The sequence below is a fragment of the Phaenicophaeus curvirostris genome, chromosome 3, assembly GCF_032191515.1.
Source record: "Phaenicophaeus curvirostris isolate KB17595 chromosome 3, BPBGC_Pcur_1.0, whole genome shotgun sequence".
NCBI classification, from domain to species: Eukaryota; Metazoa; Chordata; class Aves; order Cuculiformes; family Cuculidae; genus Phaenicophaeus; species Phaenicophaeus curvirostris.
This window is the reverse complement of record NC_091394.1, coordinates 44,746,633-44,762,924: the sequence shown is the minus strand read 5'-3', so window position 1 is coordinate 44,762,924 and position 16,292 is coordinate 44,746,633. Positions and strand designations below refer to the sequence as shown.

The 16,292-nt window shown below is 36.8% G+C and overlaps 1 protein-coding gene across 4 annotated transcripts in view; it reads right to left on the bottom strand.

Moving 5' to 3' along the window:
- The window catches only part of PIEZO2 (piezo type mechanosensitive ion channel component 2), a 311,046-nt gene that overhangs the window by 32,883 nt on the left and 261,871 nt on the right, over window positions 1–16,292 (bottom strand). For 3 of the 4 annotated variants that reach the window (XM_069853757.1, XM_069853760.1, XM_069853758.1), the window contains 5 exons: window positions 14,368–14,466; window positions 11,831–11,942; window positions 10,141–10,206; window positions 6,638–6,804; window positions 1,737–1,912 (listed from right to left, as the gene is read on the bottom strand). In XM_069853757.1, coding sequence (XP_069709858.1) covers window positions 1,737–1,912; window positions 6,638–6,804; window positions 10,141–10,206; window positions 11,831–11,942; window positions 14,368–14,466 — 620 coding nt within the window. The remainder of the gene's footprint in view (window positions 1–1,736; window positions 1,913–6,637; window positions 6,805–10,140; window positions 10,207–11,830; window positions 11,943–14,367; window positions 14,467–16,292) is intronic. The other variant, XM_069853759.1, reaches the window with a different exon arrangement.

Below are 16,292 nucleotides of genomic sequence, written 5' to 3'. Positions count from 1 at the left end.
ATTAGAGAAATCAATCCTAATACTGCCTTTGCTACTCCTTTGTTGATAGCTCCTGTGACATCTTCTGAGGAAATGGAAATGACAGTAACATGTGAAAGATTTAATTTTTTCTGTTGCAAAGCAGCTCCACAGGATTACTTATTTCTAAGTTTTAAGAGAGATTTGAAATCTGTAAGTATGCTCCAAGTAGGGTGACAAATGGATAATTATTCTAAAAAAAGAGACAAAACTGAAGCTCAACACTGCATAACATCTTATCAAAGAGGCAGAATTTACACATGAAAATTACAAGATTTGTCTTTCTTTTTCATAATTAATTCTGGAATTGGCTTCCCTTTGCTTCAAGTTAAAGTTCTTGCTAACCTGGTTGCATATAATGATAACTTCTTCTGTCTATATTAAACAGTGTGACCAAAAACTATTTAATGAAAGCAGGACTGATATTATTATTCTTTCTTTAGGTGAGACTGAACTTTTTGGAGTTAAAATTCTGGCCTGCAAATATTCAAGTGGCTCCAAGTGAGCTGGTAATAGAATTTGGCTTTACATTTTTTCTCACGTCATCTGAATCCTGTAAAACTTTGAGACAAAACACAAAGGTGTTGCTTAGCTGGGTAGCTAGCCACGGGGAATGATTTGCTTGGATTTGTTTTTTTTTTACTGGAGTGAACCTCTCAAAGGCCAGTGCTTACCCTGGGGAGCAATTTGTGAATATTTTGTTGAAGCACAGTACTCACAAGCACTCTTTTACACTTGCTTTTCAGTAACACCAGAAAGAAAGACAAGGCCTCATTATTTCCAGTCTGCTAACATGTACCCATATGTAATTAGTAAGAGCTAAGCATAATTTATTGTACACAGAAGCTACTGAGTTTGCTGGAAGTATCAAAAAAATATGACACTGCCACACTTCAGAGAACAGGAGACAGCAGAATGCAATGGATTATGAAACAGCTGGATTTCCAAAGCCCTCCCTTCTCCCCCTCACGTTGGAGAAATTCTGCAGTCTCTTAAAAGGCAAGAACACCAGGGACACAGGCTGCCTCTGTAAAAGAAGGAAGTGAATGTGCGTGCCTCAGTGTGCATGGAGCACCAGGAGCATGCAGTAGTTTTGGCAAGGGGCTTGTCAGCATCTGTCTTCAGAAAAGAATGAGGAAAGTGGTTTTCCTGAACTAAGATGGGTATTTGCTCCACAAACTGCATAGCTCTACTGGACTGTAACCATAGCAGTTAGGAAATGAGGCTCTCCAGATTATCTCTTCCCCATATGCAGGAGAAAGGGATTTTGTTCTCTCAAATCCAAAATCTCTCTCAATGCAAAGTCTTTTTTGATTTGTGGGCAATAGACAATGATTTATTTTAGAAAGACAAAATATTCATAATAAATGATTGTGCCCCAAACTCCACATCTGAATTCCTAACACAGTACCCCATAATCATTCTCAGTAGTGTCTTATTTTCCATCACTTTTTACAAGATCAGAACCCCTGTCAATGACTCCTAATTCTAAGGAAACAGGCAACAGTGGGGTAGACATACAGCAGTAAAGGAGTTGGGCCAACGACTGAGTGCACCACTATAAAGGAATAGTAACATCTAGCAGAGTTTTCACTATTAAAATGGCATGGATAAATCAAAACCAGGATTCAACATTGATTAGAAAGTTCATTGGTACTTAGACATCTAAAATTATACCTGCTGCCTCTATATTTCACAAAATAATATTAGATCAATACCTGGAAATACTGTCACGAGAAGCTGCTGAATCTAAACTGTCCATTCTTTCAGATGCTTGCAAAACAGAAGCTTGACCAGGATTTTTATCAATTGAGTCCAATCCTGACTCCTTAGAAAGCTTCATCATGTGGTTCTGGTAATACATATGGATGCTCTCTCGTGTTGGAACGTTTCCCTGTGGAAGAGAGTAGAGGTAGAGGTAGAGGTACATGGCAGGAGAGAGGTCCATTCTTAGAGGAACTGGTTTCTTATGCCATTTGGCAAGTAACAGATTAAGGACTGTGCAAATGGCTTCCTAATAAATAATAACCTCCCACTGGTAATGCCTTTTTAGAATGCAATTCAGCTTCTGACTTACATTACCATTGCACGAAATGTTGTTTTCAAGCAAAATTGGAGCAATGCAAGCAGTTTCAGGCTGTATATAACCAACAAAACCCTGCTGAGTGGACTGCTGATCATTCAGGTGTGGACTGTAACCATGACTCAACCTGCACCCCTGCAGCTACTGAGATATCTCTTTTAGATAGTTTCACTGACTCTAAGAAAAATCAGACATCTTGTTAGTGGTCAGTAGCAGGTATTTTGTAAACAAAACAAAAGAAACAGGTCACATACAAACTGATTTTCATTAGTGTCTCAAAAAATAAGAATATATTAATGAAATGTGGATACAGTTGGAATAACATGAAAAATACACTGAAGATCTTCACCCTTTCTTTGTGACTTAAAGATCAAGCAGGTTCATGAATGGATAGTTTTATTAACTGTCAGACCAGATCTGGGCACAGAATCAAAACTTTCTGGCTATGATATTGCAATTAAAATTCTAAAGGCTTGTAATAAGAATAAAACTAGGAATTTTACAGCCTATTCTTAGACAGAAACATATCCAATTTGTTTCACTAGCACTTTCATTGACTTCAGAAGATATGCTGAGAGAATGTTGCTATTCTTGAACAGTCATTTTTATGATTTATAATGAATCCTTATGCAAGGACTTTTTCCAGGTAAAATAATAAAAGTACTCTACAATAGTTCCCATATTTCCTTTACTAATATTATTAATCACCAATATTTCAGATACGGTCCTCTACATTTGTTCCAAATCTAAAATTTTCAAAATCTTAAGAACAAAATCTGAAACTCAGGTCATTAATTAGGCTGGTTTGTATACAAGCTGTGTTGCTTCTGCAGTAATGTTTGTTCCATTATGATGTCCAGCCTCTGAAATTATAGCACATGCTGTATTCTAGCTCAACTGCAGGCCTGGGTTAAAGGACAAGGGCTGTGACAGCAAAAATGCTCTGTAACTGATGGAGGACTCAATTCCAAGTTCTTCTGTAGCTGGCAGAGAGACCAAGGGAACTTTATGTATCAGGTCTAGTGTTCCCAACCCCACATCACATTAAGAAACATGTCAACACAATAGTTGCAGCAAGACCCTCCTTTCTTGGACAGCAGTGACAAGTATAGGGTTGCTACAGAGATTTGGGAATGCTAAGGAGGAACTGATGATGTTCATGCGTACCAATATTTCACAGGAAAAAATAAAGATCCTAGAAAAAAGCCTGAAGTTCAAAGCTATTGACGGGGGGTGGGGCATTCTTTGAAAGGCCTCTAGTACCAGAAAATTTGGGATTGAAGCAGGATATACCAGCTTGTATAAGGACATATGGGCTCTGTTGTAATCAAAAGATCATCAGGCTGCTGGCAACAGGAAATTAAAGTGAATAAATTCATAAACAGATCTATTGGGCACAAAGGAAAGTTCAATAAAGTTAAGGTGAGAATTAGCAAAGAATGTTCAAAATAAGGTCCCAAATAAAGAGGCTGCTAGTCTGGCTTCCGCATAAATGTTAAAACTTTAAAAACTCAGGGGTGGTGAAAAAGAATCATATGATTTTCAATAAGATGCTGAAATAGCAGGGACTTCTGAGACCTGGGGCAAAAAGGAGTATCACTAAAATGCTGTACTACCACAGTACATATTACAGGAAGGATAGCATGGAAGATGCCCCATGGATCAAAAAGCATTAAGTCTAACTAATCAAGTAAATCCACTGTGCCAGGATTACCACAGACACTCTATGGGCGGACTTGAACAAATTAATATTGAAAAAGTATAGTATGAAGGCTCAATTTTTGACCATCAAACCAGGAGTGCACTAGTGCCCACTAAATATTAAAGAAGATTACAGGAGGTGCCATCAGAATAAGAATGTACAATAACTCAGGTTAACTTTCAAATGCAATCATGTAGAATAGGTAAATGCATGAAAGAACATGCATGAATGCACACCCCTCCAAGACACCGGAATGGAAAATACCAGGAAGAAGAAACAAGAAGACACCCTTAAAGAAGCGAACGCCACGAGCAAAACCAAACTAAAATGAACCTTCTAGAGTTCAATGTAAAACTTCAGCAAATTGGATCAGAACAGATGCTGAAGAATAACTTGCTAAAAAAGAAAATAATCTGATAGCAATTACATTTTCAGGAATATAAGAATCAGCTGCCAGAAAGCCAGGGTATCAAGAGGTGCTCAAGGCATAAAGAGGTATAACAGAGTTGTGGCAACAGGAAAAGAAGAAGATGGAACTTTTTGCATCCCTCTTTGATGCAGAAAAAGTCACGGATAGTCCTCATGTAATAGCTTAAATCCCATAGAACAAATGGAATGATTATTTTATAAAAGACAACAAAACAATAAGTTGAGTGCTGAGTAGAAGGTGCTCACCCAAGAGCTCTGCAGGAACCAACAGATGCAACAGTACCAGGGGAAGAAAAGGTCACACCAATCCTTAAAAACGGCTTCAGGAATGATCCTCATAAGAAATGAAGTGGTCATGAAATAAAGCAAACTCTATCTATCTCTTGAACTTATCCTCCATTAAAAGATCAGAGACAAAGGGCACAAATAAATGTTTATTTCTTTAGAAAGGAAGATCATTGACTGGTTGTCCCAAGGAGTATCACTGTCCAACATATTCAGAAATAAACCATGCAATCAGGAAAACAGTGATGTGATAAAGCTTGCAGATGAAAAAAAAATAATGTATCTGGGCTATTCAAGTGTAAAGTTGGCTGACTTGCTACTGAAGAACTTGATTAAGCCAAGTGACTTGGCAAAAAATGGCAAGAAATGCAATGGAGAGATTAATCTAAACTGTATATAGATAAAGACAGGCTTTATGTCAGCTTTTGTTAGCCTTAAAGGTTCCAGATTCATAGTGTGTAGCCCCCTGGAAACAGGCAGCATACACTGAAATTCAAAGGAGCTTTACCGCTACATTTTACTAGGAAAGCAAAAGAAGACACATCATATTCCACTATAAATCTGTCATTCATCCACACCTTAAAACTAGTGTGTAGTTCCAGTCATCAGGTCTTAATAAGGCCATATTAAAACTGGAAATGGTATGAAGAAGGACAATAAAGACCATTAGAAGCACTGGATGGATTCCATGTGAAAAGAGGCTAAAAAGAAAGGGACTTTTTATCTTGGAGAGAATACCTGAGGAGAAGACTCCATGAAGATGTATATAATCAGGAATAGTAGAGGAAAATGCAGTACATCTCTGATCTACAGGAGACCTCAAACAATCAGGAAGCAGGTTTAAAATGAGCAAGAGAAAGTACACTTAAACACTTCATATGAAATGACATATCTCCATATTTTAGGGTCTTCTGGAAGCCAACATTTAAGAATGGATTAAAAATTCACTAGGTAAACTCCAAGAATACTGGTTTGTACTATTAAACATAATGGGCCAGATGCAATTTTATGGTTTGGGGTGCCCTAAACCAATCATTGCCACAAGCTGGGACGTATTCCAAAGAAAGACTTACTCTGAATATGCCAGATCTCTTCTAGTCTGTTTTGGAAATTTATATATTATTATTATTATTATCATCATCATCCTCCTCTTACTATTGGACACATTCGTGAAAATAAGAGTAACTAAATGCTAACACTGAAGCGGCACTCTCTCTGTGCTCAGGGCCTCCCAGCCCGACTGGGTACAGCTTCCCCTCTGACCAGGAAAATCTGCCTCTTTGAACTCCTGGGGTCGTAGGCAGCCTGCTTATTATGCCAACAGATCCAACAGATTTCAAAAGTGACTGGGCAGTACAGGCATTTATTAAAGTCAATAATAATAATGTATTGTTGACCTTTTTAATCTACTAATTTCTGAGTCAGTCTGCAGCTTTTAACAAAAACTAGAAAGAACTAAAAATGAGGCTTCTATGCCAGGTTTCCAGAAATAGCTGGGGAGCTACTGACATATGCAAAACCACCTGCGTTTAAAATGAGAACTCTATCCAACTTCAAACTATCATCTATTTGCATTTTGAAGATCCAAATACACTTCTAGTTACACTATCAGCATTATTCTTTGATAACAATGGATTTTGCTAATATATAATCAGTTTGTGGAGGACCACATAGCTTCTTTGGGAGCGAAGAAAATTATGCCTGTATATTGCCAGCCATTTCCAAGGCAAGTTGGTCTACAAAGACTGAAATGTGCAGATGAAGGTAGTTTTTGAGCTGTTTAAATTCCCACACCTTCTCCTCTCTACTTGAATCTACCCTGTTCCCTCAAACCAGACTTTATCACAGGAGTGTTTCAGCCAAATCCTTATTATCAACCTCTCAAAGAATTACTTTTCCAATAATACGTTTTGTGTCCAGATAATACACCAAGTAATTTATCATGTATATATTTATAAACCAGCAAGCAGCAAAGGAGTCCAGATCTACTTTTAAAATACAGCTATAAGTGAGATTTGTGTAATTTTTCTCCTTAATACAGTGATCTGAAAAGACAACCTTTCATTTTTCACTGAGCAGGAAATGGCATTAGCAGACAAAAAAAATACCAAAGACATTACCTTTTTAATCTCCCTGGTCAGCATACAGCGCTCGATTCTTAGCACAGTGGAGATATCGATGTGTTCTCTTGAAATGGAATTAAGCCACGCTGTAAAACTGTCAAGTGTTGCCAGGAAAAGGACCCAAGTGAACTTCAAAATATTAAATATCCTCTTGATGATGTTATCTAAAGGAAAGGAAAAGCAATAGAAAGTTAATGAATGCAAATATCTTCCATTGTATTTCTGCTTGGAGTTAGATTAATTTTTCCTTTATTGTCTAATAATATTAATAATAATCCAGGCTGCAAGACCCTGTCATAGAAAGGAATCTCTGAAGATGGCTGGAGGCCTTTTGGCTGTCTGGGCCATTTTCATGCCTGCATGTCTAGGCTTATCACCAGGAGTCCCTTTTCCACCCTTTAACCCCCTGGTCCTGTAATTGCAAGTCATAAAAACAATCTTTGATTTTAGGAAGATGCTGTATGCACAGGTCTGCAAAATGAAACCCAAAAATCTGGGTATCTCAAGAACTATTCAACGTTCTCTGTTCCCTTGATCTCAGTGGCTGCTCAGCCAGCACGTTGAGCTAAATCCCTTACCTGTCTGTTTACTTGTGCCCATTTCTCTCTGTAGAGTTTGCCTTGTGTGCTTGAATCTTGCTTAGTTGAATTTTAAAGTCTAATCTTCCTAAGAGGTCTTTGAATCTCTCAGTTTTCCAACCACCTAAACATACCTCTCTGTATTTACTGTTTCCAAAGTCTCTCTTTTTTAAAAAAAATAATAGGTTGTACTGTTTCATCAGTGACCTCAGACCAACTAGCCCAGCTAGGTCAAATCACATAAATAACTTATATTATTTACATGCACCATTTTTCTAAAACAGTACACTTTCCCATGAGCAGGGCTTATGAATTTATACCCACAATAGTAGCTTTATCTTGCTCAAAACAGCTTTTTGAAGGTAATTTCTTATTTCAGTAGTTCCTTTAGCATTAGCAACTCAAACACTCTCATCCAAAGAGCTGTAATTTCCATTTATTTTTCTTCCACTCACAAATACACACATGCCACATTTTTTACATATTCTTGTACAAATACTATACATTTTCTTTCCAACTAGACAGTTCCAGAGCTGGTTGTCCCTGCCATATTGCAAATCCCAGAACACTGAAAAGACTGATTTTAGAGTAACCACTCTAAGAAATAACAGAAAACCATCAATTATCTGCCACGCATGGACTAAGTGTTTGAAGTAGATGCTAAGGAGCCCAGCCACGCTCTACAGCGCGATACTTTCAACAACCTCGCTTCTTAGCTGTACCACAAGATGGCATGCAAAACTTTGTGGAGTGTATATTCACTCCTTCAAAGAATGCAAAGGTGAAGCTATAATGAAGCAAAAGATTTCTGATGCACGTATTTCTGAGCGTGCAGGCAGGGTTATATGCATATATGTGTGGAGAGGATCTAAGGAAAAATCCCATTAGTGGTACATTCCTGTAAAGTGGATGCTGAAATGGCATTACATACCATTTCCCTGAGCAATGCCATGGAACTGGTCCAGTATCTCTGAATGTAAGAGCATTTAGCCCCCTTCACTTGCTCATATAATAATTTCAATAATATTTTGCCCCTTTTTAAGGCTTTTTCTGTGTCTTTTAGAATTGGAGATATTTCATGATCTACCTGCTTAAATTTTATTCACTCATATTTCAAAGTGCAGGTCTTGAAGTTAAGGTAATCTTGCTATCGGAAATGAACTATAAGGCTTTATTAATATAAACCTTATAAGGTTAAGGTTAAGCCTTAAAAGAAATATAGGGTTTCTACTTTAAGGAACATTAATTTCCTTGAATTCCAGACTTAATATTATGAACAGGCTAAAAGAAAACTTAGCACTCATACACAAAAAATATACAACATATAAATGTTCTTTTTTAACTCATACTCTTCCTCTCTAATACAGAATTCCTGTTACTGACTTCAGGAGAATCATAGTCTTGAGGTTAAAATTATCCTTATTATTGACCACCACTGGTATGCCATAGTCTCATCACTGCTTTGCCAAGCACTTCTTTTCTAACCTGAAAGATCATTTTTCTCTCTGGAATGGAGTTGATTGAGTATACATTTTTAATGATGCTGTAGCTCTTCTTGCAGCTTTAGTGTTCTCCTAAACTTTTTAAAGATAATCTTTAGGTGATCAATTGCATCTGAACATCTTCAAAAAGAGAAAGATTTATTCTCTGCAGAAACTGTTATTCTAACTAAAAGGGAAGGCTTCTCTCTGCCTGAGCGTGCTAGATAGGATCTGATCTAAGGTTAATAATGATGCTAATGCTTCATTAACATTTACCATCTAATTTTTCCAATTGTCCTCTTCAAAAAAAAATTATATAGGAATGGTAAATCTCAACTGAAATAGTAAGTGACTTAAATTGATTCTGTCCAATATAAATTAATTGTAAGTCTCCTTCCCTTTCCCTAACTCCTTTGTAGCACCAATCATATTTCCCTGGAGATTCAGAGCTTTGACACAGGTAACAGCATCACCAGATATTAATAAATAAAGAAGCCTGCAGATAGTAACAAATAAAAAAGCCTGCAGATAGTAGCAAATAAAAAAGCCCACCGAAAAACACCCTATAGCAATGCAACTCATTTATTTGATGCCACTGCTCTTGTGAGAAAGAAAAGACATCTCCCACATCCTTGGAACATCTACCCTGTGGCTCTCTGAGTGATACAATTCTAACCGTAACTGTGGGAACCAATTTTAAACAGAGAAGGAAAACAGATTTTGAACACAAAGTCTCACTCTAAGTAAGTCACAATGAAAACTTACGTAAGAGGAATAAGTTTTCCATTTTCTTCTTTTACTTCAGTTAAAAACAAAGACCCAAGCTTAGATTTATGATCTATTATGCTTGTTTGCAGGACAACTTTCTTGCAGTTTGCAAGACCTTGCATCCTTAAATCTGATTACAAATGAGAAGGGGTAATACCGGGGAAATCCTATTGTTTTAGAGGAGATTATTGCACCCTGCTGAATGGCTGAGTACCAGACAAGAGCAATATTTTAACCTTGCTAAAACACACTGAAAAAACACAAGGCTTTTGTGCCAATAATAAAATTTCAAACATTCAAAATCTATGGCGAATTTAACACAGGGCTGTATGCAATCAGGACTGGAAGCTAAGTTTAGGTGTAAGTTGTTCTATAAGTAAAATATAGAGAAAGTCATAAAGTCTGAGCCTGCAGATGTATTTATTGAAGTGTGTAGAGAATGAGTGTGGTAGCTAATGGTCCAGCAGTAGAAGTTCCTATGTTCAGGACTTGTAAATCTGACAACTGAAAACCTGAAAGAAGCTAGGGAGTTTTCACTGCTTGGGTCAGAGTGGATTTTGCAGCTTTTACACAAGCCTGGGATCCCTGCAACACTGCTTCTGTGATATGCTTCTTAAGTCACTGGTCACAGCTGCATTTTAAAAGCAGAGAAACTCTCTTTCTGCCTTCACACCTGGTCCATCAGATTTCTTCTTGACAGGTTCCTCTTCACTGTCTTCACAGTCTGCATCAGTACCACCTATTGAAAACAATGAGCAAAATGTTGAGTTACACCTATAGAAGTGCAGGTGTAAATGCCATTCAAGCTAGAAAATGCTACAGTTACCAAGCAGTACTGACCAGTTCCTCACCTATCACTATAACAGAAAGCACATTTCTGTTTCTAAAGGACTCAAGTGAGGGTCCAGCGGCAGTGCTCATGGAGGAGCACCCCTCTCTTGTAATTTGCAGCAGCACATTCTTACTAGACCGGCTGCGAGGCAAGATCATCTATTTACTAGTGTAAATCCAGGCAATTTCTCAGGCACACCATTTCCATCCTCAGCAGCCTCACCTTCCACTGATTCATACTCGAGCACATTTCTTCTGTTTCTGTGAAGGGCAACTTGATCAGTGCTATGATCTCCTGCCTCTGAGCCAGCAAACCCAAACGAATTGAGTGAGAATTTCAAGTTGAAATGAAGCAGCAGAGACAGTTTGAAACTACCATGTACTTTTACTTAAGTCTGTGGCAGAAGAGCGACTTAGAATCACAGGCAGAACTGAAGGACAGACAAATGAAGGACATGACAAATGCCAAATGAAAGAAGTCCCAATGATTCAGCCTGCATGCGTCTCCCTCTTCCCCAGCTATACTAAGCTGCTCAAATTCTATTTTCTTGTCTTGTTTAAAAAAGGAGCAAAATATGAAGAGATATGAAACACTTATAAGCTGATTATTTTTCAGATACAAGAATGATTTGTTCAGTGCCAGTAAAACCCTATTAACATTTATATGTTTCCCTTTTGTTAACTTCTGAATTCACTGTGAATTTAGCGGTTCATGGATATTTTGGTTCCTCAGCAAGTACAGCTCCGAAAGCAAATACATCTCTTAATATTCTTCCCTTTGTATCATCTCAAGCTTCTTTAGGGAACAATATAGGAAATGCGGCAAAAAGAAATAATGTGTGGCTATTTAATTGATTTTTTCTTACATCACTTGAACTACAGGTCTTGGAACTTCACCAGGAAATAGTTCTTCAACATAAAATTTAAATCTGTCACATGCAAAACTTACCCTGGGAATACATATGAATTTATTATCAAAATGAGAGACTTTGAACAATCCTAGAAAAATCTAGAGAGTAAGAAAAAGTAAGAGAAACCTTTTCATGAGATGACAGAGTGAAAAGGTGATGTTCTTGTTCTTCCCAATTCTGGCTAAACACCTGGTATTTACATTTCCATATTCTGGGGAAATGTTGTTAACTACCAGGTTATTTGCTTTATAAAGTTATGTCTTTACAGGTTATGGCTTTCTCTTGTAAGAACTCAACTTCCAGAAATGTTTTCATATAGATGACATTTGCTGCAATGCGTTGTCTCTTCCTATTTCGGAAAGATTTTGGCCATGTGTCTTGCGAACACATATATACCTTCTTCTTTATCACCCTTAATGTGCTTTGTGTAGAATGAAAGAACATAGCTATGGCTGGCCCTGTCATGGGCTGGGGCAGGGAGAGACAGCCAGCCACCAACAAACTAATTTTTCCAATTCCTAGCCAGAACTGACAGCATTTGCCCTCTAAAACTCAGCTGCCTTTCACTACTAGGAACAACCAGTTAATGCTATATTTTTTTAAACACAGAAGTCTACCTACCATCCCCAGACCCTTTTCGCTTTCGTTTCTCCTCTTTCCCAAAACCTTTCTTCTCTTTGCGCCTCTGTCGTAGTGCTGTTTTAGGGTCAGTTATCCAAGCCTGATAAACAAACTGGAAGGAAGAAACTCATTTATTTCAAGGTTCTTCGTGTTTTGAGAATAAGCCATAGAATAAGCCACAAGCAGGACTACATAGTTTGAGCAAATGCATTCAGAACTACAGAGGCAAGGAAATATTTTGAATCCCAAATCAAACATCTCCCCTGCAGATCTGCTGAGTTTTCATATGCTGTTTTTATGAGCATAAAACCAAATGTGAAAACACTGGTGGGTGAACCTAGTTTCATTAGAACCTACAAAACCACACGCTCTGAACTCTGGGAATTAATATCCTGTTGTGCATATGGACTACTTCACCTGAATCTCTCCATTTAATTCTTTATTTCTACTTTATCATTTTCTAGGTAAGATATAGAGTAATGGAAACTTTAAGAGAAAGTGTTGCAAAGAATTAACTAAAGCATCAAAAGATGTAGTACAGATCTCAGTACAGGTATTTGTGCCTGCACATTTTTCAACCTTCAGATTTTTTTTCCCCTCTGCATATCTCAGTGGAACATTTACAGATTTGTTGTCTATGCACAGTCCCAAACCTGGCAGTCAAGATTTCCTCAAATTTCACCCTGATTTTGACAATGGCTCCTTTCATTGCTTCAGATAGGTCACTTATGAATCCTTCTGCTAATGTTTTTTCCATTTGTAAAATGAAGATAATAATACTTACCTATATATTAAGGGGACTTTATGGGGCTAAATCCTGCTCACAGCACTCACTCAGATCAACAGTCTGTTGACCTGTATGACTACATGAAGCATGGAATTGGCCCAAAACATTTATAAATGCTATAGCAGTGGGGAAAAAAAAGGTGAAAAAAAGTTTACCCCAAAGTAACTAGTAAATAGCTCTGCTCAAGCTGTGAAGGAAGACCATAGAAAAAAAAAGCAGTAACACTAGTATCTTTTTCCCCTACATGACATGAAATGTTAATAGCAGAAACTAAAGTAACTGTATCTTCTCCACAACTCTTTAGGACAAAAGATATTCTTTTGTTCCTTTTTTGGTTTTCATTGAAAAAAGCAGTAATTTTCAATTGGCATTGCATTGTCTGCTATTCCTAAGCAAGACAGCTGGTAACAGGGCAGCGAAGCACGTGGATGCAAGCATGAGGGTGAAAACGAAGCACAGTAAAAAATCACCTCTATTAATTCACATTACAGACATGCAGACAATGACAACAACACACATGTATCTCAGTGAAGCTGGAGCTGTCCCTTGTACGATAGAATGGTAAAATTTCTATTTGGTTAATTTATACTTCTTAAATTTGCATACAGAAATTGCTTTGGAACAGTAAAAACATTTTTTTTGAACTGTCAAACTGACTTTAAATTAATTTAAAAGGGAAAAATATTTTGTTCCATTTTGTGGAGAGGAAGTTGTTTTGGTACTGTTGATGATAAAAAAAATTCTCTTCCAAATCTCTCAAGGTCTCTACATTTTTTTTTATATGTCTGACTGGTTCAGAACAGGCACCACATAAGAAAATGTGTGGGATCTGAAGCACTGGTTTCTCTTTGCTTTGTAACAGGTGTTCCCCTGATGAAAGCAATCTGAGGGAATGGTGATAACGTAAGTGAATTAATGCTATATTACTTACTGAAGTCAGAAACTGTCAACATCTGCTATTGAACAGTTAGCTGAGAAACTGTTTGCAAGTCTCAGTCACAATGTAAATAACGAAAAGAGATATAAAAATCAGACTTGGAAGAGAGTAGAAGATTAGAATCAATAAAGGGCATTTGATTAATAAATTTAACATAACTACTTACGCTAAGCAGTGGATATTTTAAGAGCTGGCTGGGTTCATACATATGTATTACTTTATATTTTTACCACTGGACAAACTTTAAATGTAGTATCTTTTAGGCTTTGGAGCTGGTACATTCAACTTGTAACACACGCTCCTTACAAATAACATGTTACATTGATAGTGTGTAAAACGGGAACTCAAAGATAGGGAATGCTAAATGTATTAAGGAGGTCAAGAAAGAAGACATGCAAATCTTTTTTGTGATAATGAAGGCCAGAAAAGTAGAGACCTAAAAAGGGATTTCGAGTGTAATGTTTGTTTTACAGATATTTTACCAGCTTTCTGAGATCAATTACCATGGTGTCTCTAAGATACATGCAACTTGATGTGACTATTCTGCATAGCAGTATTAAAAGAAGAAGATAATTTGGGTCAGCATTTTCTCTCCAGAGTTGCAGTTAAAAAAAGATAGACCACTTTTCTTGTGGCTTGACAACTCCAAAAGTATAAAACATACTCCATTTACAAGGAATGAAACTTTGACTGTCATTGTTTTTTTTTTAATCATTCATACAAGAGGAAAAATGCAGACAAGGACAGAGGTGTATGTTACATCAAGAACTATGGGATGAGTCACATATTGAGCACTCACAAAATGTCAAGTACCTTTGCTGCTTTGATTAAATACTGAAGAATAGTTTTGGGTAGTTTAATGACAGACTTTGGCAAAGCTAAAATGGCTGAAGCAAATTTCCCAATAGCTCTCTATAAAGAAGGATAAAGCAAGAGCAATTAGTAGCAAACAGGAAAATATTAATAAAAAGCAACTATTGAACGATTGTATCTAGATCATTAAGAACAAATTTACATTCATAGACTCCAGCATGAAGAAAGATCACTGGTGACATCCACAATAAAATTTCAATAAATTGATTCTTAACTGCCTGCATTCTCTAATAAATAAAAATCTCCAAACTAACTTTAGAAGTGAATGCTGCACACAATTTACACTAAGAGAAAAAACAACAATTAAAGATAGTTCTTTAGTAGGCTCTACAACAAAGTTCACTTTGCTAGTGCTTTTATTAAGACCACGTGCAAGGTGATGAAAGGCAAATAGAGCATGGTGACCAAATGATGATAAACACAATTTACTGTTCTATACAACTCCCCTCCCTACATAAAACAATCCAACATCTTCATGTTGCACATATTACAGAACTGGCCACCTATACAGAATGTCAGACCAGAATTTTGAAATAAAGACCTGATCCTCCATCCTCAGATTAAGAGTCTTAGGGCTGAGCTTTAAAAAATAAGACTAACCAAACAAAACAACCCGAACCCCAGAGTAAATGAAAGAATCTTATTAGCTTCTGACCTCGAGTTTAGAAATCTTTAAAATCTCAGTGCTTGGCACCAGCACATCTGAACAAAATGTTGTCACCAGTTTTTTAAAAAATCAGCAGAAACAACAATGCAAACTTTCCTCTATACCTGTATGAAAACCAGAGAGAAAAACGTCCTAGAAATTCATGAGCCATTTTTATGGTCCAGGGTGAGTTAAATGCTAAATTTATAACAAATGTAAATGGTAGAAAATAAAACTTATCACATTGTTTTTCATCCATATTTGTTTTGCCTTATTTAAAGTCAAGAAAAAAATCTTTCCATGTCATTGCCATGCAGGCAGTTTACCAAATGTAATTAGTTGGTAATGTAATCTAAGTACACAAACTAAAGGCAAATTGTATCGACTAATTACATATCTCTTCTTGTAATTCAGTAATGCCACCTGGGAAGCTTTGTTTGAAAGCTATTGGCATAAGGACTAGAAGAGTACGGAGGCATTTTCTTGCACTTGCATGGGTTAGGTTTTCAGTAATGTACCAGTTCTCCAGTGACATGAGCTTGCATCTGGACTGGAATATTATCAGCAAAAAGCTAACCCTTTGCTTAAGCCTTTTAAGTTACATATCTGAAAATGTTCTGTAACTTTTCAGAAATTTTTAACAAGTAAAACTTCAATGTCATGAAAATTAAAGCAATCCTATATGCATGAATATTTCACTAACTTCTTCACCCAAGTTCTTCATTTAAGCCAGTGGATTCAATATCTGGTACTGCCTAAGGAACATGGAAAGTTTGGAAACTTCAACAACTTTTTTAACCTTATAATAGCCTCTTACTTCAACATAGTCTGTCACTTCAAATGTAAACATATTAATTAATACTATTCTGAAAAAGATAGAAGAGAAACCAATGTGGTCTCCTTTTGTAGTTTTAAATGTTAAGCTCTTTATAACTCAAATATACATATCTCTTGTCTATTAGGATCAATAATAACATTTTTCAAGTATGTATTCTTTTCCATGAAAAGTCACTTATTTTGGGGATAACATATGATAATATATAATGAAACCCAGAAAACCACTGAAGCATTGTACAGCAATGCCAGAGGCAAGTTAGCTTCTGCACTTGCCTCTACTGCCACACAGAAAAAATAAGTCTCAGATTCTTAACCTTTGTTTTTGTATTTTTGTTTTCCTCAGGCATAAGTAAATGAAGATATGATTTCACTATAGTTCCTG